The sequence below is a fragment of the Eubalaena glacialis genome, chromosome 9, assembly GCF_028564815.1.
Source record: "Eubalaena glacialis isolate mEubGla1 chromosome 9, mEubGla1.1.hap2.+ XY, whole genome shotgun sequence".
NCBI lineage: Eukaryota > Metazoa > Chordata > Mammalia > Artiodactyla > Balaenidae > Eubalaena > Eubalaena glacialis.
In genome coordinates this window covers 2,249,460-2,258,190 of record NC_083724.1, presented here as the reverse complement: position 1 = coordinate 2,258,190, position 8,731 = coordinate 2,249,460, and the positions used below count along the sequence as shown (strand labels likewise).

The window sequence follows — 8,731 nt, the reverse complement described above, 5'->3', positions numbered from 1 at the left end:
TAAGAGACCCCATCAGGACAAGTATGTTGAGAAGATACTGCATTGGTTTCTAGTGACTTCCCTGGAGCACAAGCTCAGATGTGCTCTCACGTTAGAACCAACACACACACTATCCAGCTTTCTGCTCATCCTGGGGAAGGCGGGGCACAGGCCCCCACTGTGGCCGCAGACAACACTCAGGGAGCTGGCAGACAGGATACCAGGGCCGGCCACTGTCCGAGTCTGTGCCCTGGCGCCTGTGCTTCTGCAGGGCTGTTCTGGGTGAGGGATGGGCTGCAGGGACCCCTCAGAGCCCATCAGCGGCTTGTGGGATGGCTGCTGTGGGTAGAGGTCGGTGCTGCGGTGGCCTGTCCTTCAGCCCGTGAAGGTCAGCTGCCCTGGTCCTTACACTGAGCCAGCCCCAGAGCCACCCTGCCCGGCCTACTGAGGGCCCCGTCCCCGAGGGCTTGCACCCAGCGGTCTCGCCTTGTCCTCCCAGCTCAGCCTCTCCCCACTTCCTTCCCACAGGCAATCATCTTTATGTTTGAATCAACATTAACTTCCTGGACGCCTGCCTGAGTCTCGTGCTGAGAGAGGCAGGCACTCTTGTCAGGGGACACTTGGAGGCCCGTGTGGCCCGAGGGACGTCCCTGTAGGAGCACCTCGTGCAGGGACCCACATGCCAAAGCCCTTGGAACCCTCCGGGGCCTCGCTGCGTCGCAGAGGGCTCATTCCGGGCAATGGGCTTTTGTTTCTTCCACGAGGCGTCCTGAGCACCCTCGGGGAGGCCGGGGCCCACCCACCCCCACAGGATGGGCCGGAGGGTTGGCTGGCCACAGGTGAAGTGACCTTCTGCCCCTGAGCTGCCACCTCTTCTGATCTGCACACAGGGGACACACACTGATCTCCCAGCCCCAAGTAATTCGCTGGACACCATGAGGGCACCAGGCCCTTGGCCTTCATAAGTCAGAAGCAGGCAAACATCTCCATGGATGGTTTCCCAATGAGGCAAAGCTGAGGTGCGTGTCAGTGCAGGCGTGACCCCAGACTCAGCACCTGGTCTCCCCGACCCACCAAAGCCTCTCTCTTGGCCTTTGCTGAGGCCCACGGCACCCTGTCCTGGCACGTGGCCTCCAAGTTCGTCCATGGGAGCTGCTCCTTGCCCGGCTCCTTGGGACTGTCTCCCTCAAGTCCGTGACCTCTGCGCCTTTCTTGGCCAACCAGCTCTGGACGCACCTGCACATTCTTTTACCTTAATCTCTCTGGGTCAGAGCCAATTTGCTGTTGATGTCCAATCGATGGCCCTGTATCAGATGGCCATCCGCAGGTGACTGCTCTGCATGGTGGCCCTGCCCAGGGCAAGTCCAGGCTTCCTGAAGCCGCCCCCCCCACCAATGCTCACACGTGCACACAGGCTCACACGCAATCACAACATCACAGACATCTGTGTCACCAGAGCACCCACCCCCCGTCTTCTCAGAAGTCCTGTCTTCCCCACGACTGCCCAGTGGCCGCTGTGTGAGCCCAGGCGACACAACTGGCACCCGCTGGCCCCTCCGCTGCCAGGCTGCCTGGCGGGGCCGCCTCTGAGAGCTCGGCCAGCGTGTCGCACAGGATCCTTCTGGTGAGCTGGGTGGAGACCAGATCCACCACCTCGGCTCTCTCCACACCCGGGAGGTCAGCACGGAGGCCTGAGCCCAAACCCGGAGCTGGGTCCCCCCGCCCAGAGCCGGACAGCCCTGGGTCCCCAGTTGCCAGACTGTCCCCAGCCACACAGGCCACTCTGGATAGGGTTGGGGGCTGTGCTGAGAGCCTTGGGAGCCCCCCCGGGGCATCACCTGTGCTCCCACACAAGGGGGACCCTAGCCAGCTGAGCGGTTCAGACCACTGGCCACCCATGGCCTGGTCCCTCCCAACGGAACTGGATTCACCCAATTCGTCCCCAAGGCTTCTGCCCTGTCCGGCCACCCCCAGGCAGAACCCCGCCTCCTGGGGCCCCGGGGACAGTGGCTCAGGCAGGCCCTCCTCAGACAAGGAGGGCAGCTCTCCCGTGATGATAGGGGTGTCTTCCCCTGGGGTGCCCCACGAGCCCCCAGGACACTCGGCATCTTCCGGCGGGGAAAGGAAGTCTTCTGAGTGGGCCCTGGCAGGGTCGGCCTCACTGTCTGCTGGGAGGATGCGAAGCGGAGGAGGGAGGCGGGTGTCCCAGTGGGCGGAGGACGGGAGGTCAGTGCTGCCGTAGGACAGCACCTCACGGACGGGGAACAGGATCTCAGTCAAGACGCCTCTGGCCAAGGGAGGGCAGGCTTCCTCCAGGACAGAGGGGGCTCTGCTCTCCCCACACCCAGGTGCCCGGCTCTCGGCTGTCAGGGCTGCCGGCCCACCGGGGGCCCCAGGAGGAGCCCGTGGGCTCCCCGGGACCTCAGGCTCAGATGAGGCCTGTAGGGGTTTCCCGTCAGTGGATGGACTCGGGCGGGCACCCCAGGGCCCCTCCGGGCAGCCAGCTGAGGCCTGTGGAGGCCCCGTCTCTCCTCTTTGGCCGAACTCTGCCCCTTCAGAGGCCGAGGTCCCCGAAAGAAAGGAAAGGGACAAGTGTAAGTCACCAGAGGAAGAGGTTTGGGATGGGAATGTCGGGTTGGCAGACTCTGGGGACCTCCCTTTGGTTTTTCCCGCGTTTGACCCACTAGTCGGGCTCCCACTGGTTCCAGAATCTTCCTGCCCCTCCCCTGGGCCCAAGAAGGGAGGCAGGACAAGGGGCCCCCCAGCGTGTTCCAGGTGGGATGAGCCCCCTGTGGGCAAGCAGCACCCTGGGGCTAGTCCAGCACCGGCACCAGGATCCCTCAGGCCCTCCGGGTCCCAGACCTCGCTGGATGCCTCTGACAGCTCTGAGCCCGAACGCGGGGACAGGGTGTTGGGGAGCCCTCCTGCTGGCTCCTGGCCGCCCGCCCCAGCGCAGGAGCCCCGCAGGGAAAGGGCCCCACTGCACTTCAGCCCCTCCCAGGTCTCCGGCCCTCCGCCCCAGTGGAACCCCCAGGAGCCTCCAGCAGAGAGCCCCCCAGACCGGCTGAGGTCTGCACCCGGGGTGTCCCCGGCTTCCCCATCTGACAAGGAGACGGAGCTCTCGGAAAGCTGGACCAGGATGGCGGATGCTTTCTGAAACTCCTGGAGGGAAGGACAGGACGGGCTGCTCCCTGAGCGGGGGGTGGGGGACCGTGCCGAAGACCCCGAAGACCCCGAGCAAGTGCTGGGACCAGACTCAGACTCGGAGCCCAGGTCCAAGGGTTCCGTGAGCTGGGCCAGGGGGCTGCCCTCGTGCTGGGCAGGGGGTGCCACCACCTTGGCTGCTGCAGCTGCTGCAGAGAGAGGAGAGTTCAGGGATGATGTCACCACCTTTTACGCTGAGGACATCCCCCCAACACTGGGAAGGGCAGGGCCCACACCTCACAGCCCCTAGACCAGTGGATTAAAACCAGAAACCCCCCGGCAGAGACAGAGTGTCCAAACAGTGGGGAGGCGGGGGCTGTAGGAGCAGGCTGGCTCTGACTGAGAAGCTGGTCCCCTTACGTGGGGACTGGTCCTCATGCAAGAGGCAGGGGCGTCACCTGGAGAGGCGGTCAGCTGGGCAGCTTTCTGGCGGGAAGAAGGGGCACGGGGGTCCTCCTGCCAACTGGTCTCTACCCTGCAAGCACATCATGACGTCCTGGGGGGTCCCCAGGAGGGAGCCCCGTCTTCCAGCCTCCTCCCCGGGGCCCAGAGTCTCCGCAGGGGGCCTTCAGCTACCGCAGATGCTTGAAAAACCTGCCTGCCAGCCGTCTGCCCCCAGAGGGAGTTGACTGTCAGAGGCCAGGGCTCCCTGAGTGGGACCTGTCTTCAGGGGGGCTCTGGCCTCAGTCCCCACTGGGTCAGGTAGCTGAGGAGTCACCATCTGAGAGACTCAGAGGCAGTGCTCCCTGGAGGGACCCCTCATACTGCCCCCACCCAGGATCTTGGGCCGATTCATCAGGTGGCATCTTTGTTTCCAAAGGGGGGGTCAGATTCGAGAGGACGTGGGTGTGGGCTGGGGTGCACGGTGGGCCTAGTCCAGCACGAGGGGCACCAGCAGGGAGTGAGGGTCTCTTGGCAAGAGGGCAGGATGTTCTGGCCAAACCGTCTCCAGGCCCCAGGGCCCCACCAGCCCGAGCAGCCCGCCAGGCCTCACACCTCTGCTCCCCTGAGCAGCTTTCCACGGTGACGGGCTCCTCCACGGGGCTGCTGGCAAAGCCCAACCCCAGTTCCGACCCAGCTCGGCTCCCGCTGCCTTCAACCACCTGCTGGAAACACTTTGGAGAAATGCCATGGTCAGGGTGTGGCCCCCTCTGCTGGACATCAGTCCGTGTCCTGTAGCTGTGGACAAAGCCCCTGTGCTCTTGTGACCACAGTAAGGAACACAGGCCGACCCCCAAAGAGGGCCATGGAGACCGCCACTCATCAGACACCGCTCCTCCCAGTGAGCTCCAAAGACCCGTCAACGGACAGATCCAGCTGGAAAGGGTCAACACTTTCACCTGATGGACGAGGCGACAACACGCACCCCCCCCCCCACCCAAAGGCACACGGGAGGGCCCAGCAGAGCAAGGCCAGGCCCCCACCAGCCTGCGGTGAGCGCAGGGCCAAGCCTAGACTCACACTGGCTTCCCGGGGGCTGAGGGGACCCCCTGCGCTTGGTAAGTGTCGGCTCTGGCCCTGGAAGTTTGATGCTCGGCTTCCTGTCGAAGCCCGGGTCTTCTCCTCTGCTGGCTGGGGGCTGGGCTTGGTCTGGGGGTCTCCTAGGAGGCACAGAGGCTGTTAGCGCCGGCAGGCGCAGAACGCAGGACGCAGAGGACACGGGGTCCCGGAATTCTGAAGCCACGGGAAAACAGCCTTAAGGTTCAAAACAGCCACAACACCTGCTTGTATTTGGTTAGAATGAGGACAGAAAAACACGTGGTTACCTGCTCCTAAAATTACCCTCTTGTTGGATAGTTACGGATGTGAGGACCCAGAAAAGCTTTAGAAACATCATTCAAAATGTAGGGCCCTCTTTATGTTAGTTTTTCTGGTGTGTTCTTGGGCAGGTCTGTGGGCCGGGGGACCAGCCTGACAACAGTCCACAGCCCGGCCGGCTGTTCCGAGCAGTCGTGCCCACTGGGAGCAGTAGCGCCCGGTCTGGGTGGCCTCACCCGCCCCCAGCCCGCCCCCAGCCCGCCCCCACTGTCTGAAAATGTTGGCTGAGGTGTGCTCGGGTGGCCCTCCTGCAGGGCCCTGTGCGCTCAGACAGAGGGACAGAGAGGCCGGGGTCGCCCCCATCACACAGCTCGGGCCAGGCCCACCAGGACGCAGGTCTGTCTGACCCTGAGCCTGGTGCTGCCGCGAGCTGCCGGGGCCCACGAGGGGATAGCGTCTGTCCTCGGCTGCCACCGCTGCTGCCCTGCCTGGTTACCTTGGCCCATGTGGCCGTGGCTCTCCGCCAGCTGGCCTCCAGCGTCAGGCCGGCCGCTGGCCACGGGTGTGTCCTCTCCCCACGCCAGCCTCGGAGGCTGCAGGTGACCGTCCTCAGCCGAAGCTGCCCAGGGGGGTGTCCTGTCCTCCTGCTCGGTGAGTAGGCTGCAAGGCAGTGCAGGGCGGTGGTAACTGCCCACCCAGGCTGCACTGCCCCCACCCCCAGGTGACCAGCCCTGACCAGAAAGTTCCACAAGTGAAACAACACGTCACATCCAGGGGACAGCTGCGGTCGGAGGCCGAGCAGTCAGCACAGGGGTGAAGGAAGATGGGTCCCGGCCCCTCCCTGCCCGGCCACTTCCCAAGCAGGGCCCACACCCCCAAATGGGGCCACTGCTGGGGTGTCGAGGCGCGGGCATGTCACGGGGCGTGGTGGGAGGGAGACTCCGTCTGTGCCCCAGCACAGGGCAGGGCAGACCTCTGCCCCTTTAGGACTTCTGCGTGGAGCCCGACCGCTGGCCCGAGGGCCAGCACCGCGTGTGCCTGCTGGTCCCACCTGAGCTCTGGGCACATGGACGGGCAGCAAGAAACCACCCCATCACAGCCTCAAGGAGGGGGCTGGGGAGCAGGGCTGCCAGGTCTCCTGATTCCTCCTGGATTTAAGATCATGCCCCTAGGGAGGCCTGTTCTAGAACATTCCGCAGCTCTCTCAGGTGCAGCTGGGCGTTCCTTCTGTTCCCTTTCTCCCCAGGCACATGCCGCAACTGGACACAGCTCGCTGCTCTCCCCAGGGTGGCCCTGAGCTTCCCCCCTGGGATTCACACTCATGTCAGGGTGTGGACAGGGGAGTGCGGGCTGAGGGCCATCTCAGAGCCGAGAAGCCGTGTCTCGGGCCTTTGAAGGAGGAGACGGCTCAGGGGCCGGAGCTCCGACCTCGCTGGGCCAGGACCTGGTGGGCACCTGTCAGCCCCAGTGTGTCCAGATGCAGAGCCTCACCCGGGCCCGCCTGGCCCCCCGGAGCAAGGATGCAGAGGAAGGGAAGGGGCTGTGCCCGGGTCCAGAACCAGGCCGAGGAGAACCGGAATGAGAGGCCCTGCCCCCTGCCCTCTTAAAGGCTTATCACCCCTCCCCCAACCCTCCCCGCACACACACGGGGTCTCAGGCCGGGAGCCCAGGGCATCCTGGGAGGCTGGGGAGGGGAGGGGCCCCACAAGCACTGGTTCATGGATGCACCCTGGCCCCGACCCGCTCGGAGCTCCACTGAGCTTCTCTTGAAGGAACGAAAGAATGAAGTACACCCGCTGCTTGTTCCTCCGTGTCACAGGACCTCCCGGGAACATAAAGTCACCCTCTCGTGGTGGGTTCCAGGTGCTCTGAAGCCTCTTGGTAAATGCACAGTTCTTCTCTCCTTTCTGACTTGCATCACTGGTGTGATGAGAAGAGCATAGGAGCCGGGTACCCTACGACCTTGACCGCGGGCCCCCGCCCACCAACCTCGGGGCGAGCGGCCCTCCCCACCCAGTGCTACAAACTAACTCTCGGGTACCAAGAGGGTCCAGTCAGTCCAGGGAAGCCTTTCAGAGATTCCTGGGGTGGGCGATCAATAGCAACGTGAATTATAGATCAGTGCATGGAAGCGCTCTCAGAGGGCGGCAGAGTGGAGCTCGGGCAGGGGGCTGAGTGGGCGATGACCCCCTTTCTTGTGGGAGGCATGAAAACGGACCCCCCGTGTTGGAAGGGGGCCGCTGGACAGCAGTGGTGCCTCCAAGGTCTGGTGGGGTCCCTGAGAAGGCCACTCTTGGGGGACGAGCCCCTTTCCAGGATGGGGGCTGCCTTCTGTGTCCTCACCCCCAGGTTGTCGCTTCGGGGTGGGCAGTGCTCAGATTAGAGTCTGGCAGGCGGCCAGCCCTGGGGGACTTCGAAGTTCGCTAGGAGGAAAAAGGGCCTCCCGGGGCCATTTTAATTAAGATGGAAGGGAAGGAGGTGGTGCCGGTGCGGGGTCATCAGGAAACTCTTGATGGCAAAAGCAGCTCTGCTTCCGCCCACACCAGGACCCCCGGCCCCTGCCCCAGATGACTGAGCCTGGGCTGGGCCCCTCTCATCTGCCAGGAGAGGCTCTTCTGCTGCAAACCGGGGCCAGTAGCCCCGAGGCCAGGCCTGCGGGAGAAGGCCAAGCTGTCCCGGCCGGGAGAGCAGTCCACGCCAGTCTCGAAGGGGCGTGTCCAGCAGCTGGGTGGCCACACATGCACCACCCTCTGTCCTCCAGCCAGGCCGGTCTATCTTCTCTGTCTCACTGTGCCCTACGGCAGCCCAGGGATGGTGGCACCCCTGTCCCCATTCAGCAGATGAGGAAATGGGCTCAGAGAGGGGAGGACACACCTGGGCCAGGGGCACAGCTGGGACTGTGCCAGAACCTGCCTGTGCTCCTCCCACTGGGCCAGCGCCGCTCTGGCCTCTGCCCACAGCCCTGTGGGCCGGCCAGCAGAGCCGGGGCCCCCGGTGCCCCCAGTGCCCCTGCGCCTCCTCCCCTTGGCAGGGCCAGGTGCGCAGGGCCCAGCGGCCGTGGCACAGTGGCCACGCAGCACAGGAAAGGCTTTTAATGGCGAGCACCAGGGCCAGGGCTGCCCCCGACCACTCACTGCGCGACTTGCGGGTTCTCGGGGCTCCTCCGGGGGCGGTGGCTGCCAGGGCTGCCAGGCCTGTGCGGTGTCGGGGTGCGCGGGGGGCGCGAGGAGGCCTGGGCGGGCCCCTCCGGCTGCTGGCTTGTCCCAGGGCCCTCCTCCCGAGTGGCCTTGACTTCGGGGCTGGAACTCTATGAGAAACAGCACAGAGCGAGCTGGCCCATCTCCTCTCAGGAAAAGCGGGAGGCAGGCTTCACGGGCGGCAGGCGCGGCAGGGCGGCCGGCGCGGCAGGGCGGCCGGCGGCACGGTGGACAGCACACTCCCGCGAGTGGGCACCAGGCTGGAACAGGGGGTCCTTGACTCGCAGGAGCCCCACACCCTGTTGCTAACGGTCCCCGTCAGGTGCAGACACAAGGCCCAGAGCTGGGGGGTCCTTGCCTGAGGACGCCCAGGTCCCTGAGCTGGAACCAGAAGCGGGGCTGTGGGGCCGGCAGCCCTGGGTCCCCCTCCTGCAGGCTGTCCTGGGGCAGGCAGCACCCTGATCTAGTGGTCATCCGTGCAGGTTAACAGCGCAACTGCTAACCTACCCCAGCTGCTTCACAGAACCCAGCCCACTCCACCCTCCCCCCGCCAGGTGAGACGGTCGGCATCCCTAACTTACAGGACAGATGCT

The 8,731-nt window shown here is 64.9% G+C and overlaps 1 protein-coding gene across 1 annotated transcript in view; it reads right to left on the bottom strand.

Annotated features, from left to right (window-relative positions):
- Positions 1-1,455: 1,455 nt before the first annotated feature.
- CCDC187 (coiled-coil domain containing 187) overlaps positions 1,456-8,731 on the bottom strand; it is a 44,646-nt gene continuing 37,370 nt past the window's right edge. Inside the window, exons 27-34 of the mRNA XM_061200826.1 lie at positions 8,076-8,248; positions 7,816-7,903; positions 7,427-7,593; positions 5,438-5,601; positions 4,645-4,784; positions 4,180-4,298; positions 3,582-3,658; positions 1,456-3,332 (exon numbers count right to left, since the gene is read on the bottom strand). Of these exons, the coding sequence (XP_061056809.1) occupies positions 1,456-3,332; positions 3,582-3,658; positions 4,180-4,298; positions 4,645-4,784; positions 5,438-5,601; positions 7,427-7,593; positions 7,816-7,903; positions 8,076-8,248 (2,805 nt within the window). The remainder of the gene's footprint in view (positions 3,333-3,581; positions 3,659-4,179; positions 4,299-4,644; positions 4,785-5,437; positions 5,602-7,426; positions 7,594-7,815; positions 7,904-8,075; positions 8,249-8,731) is intronic.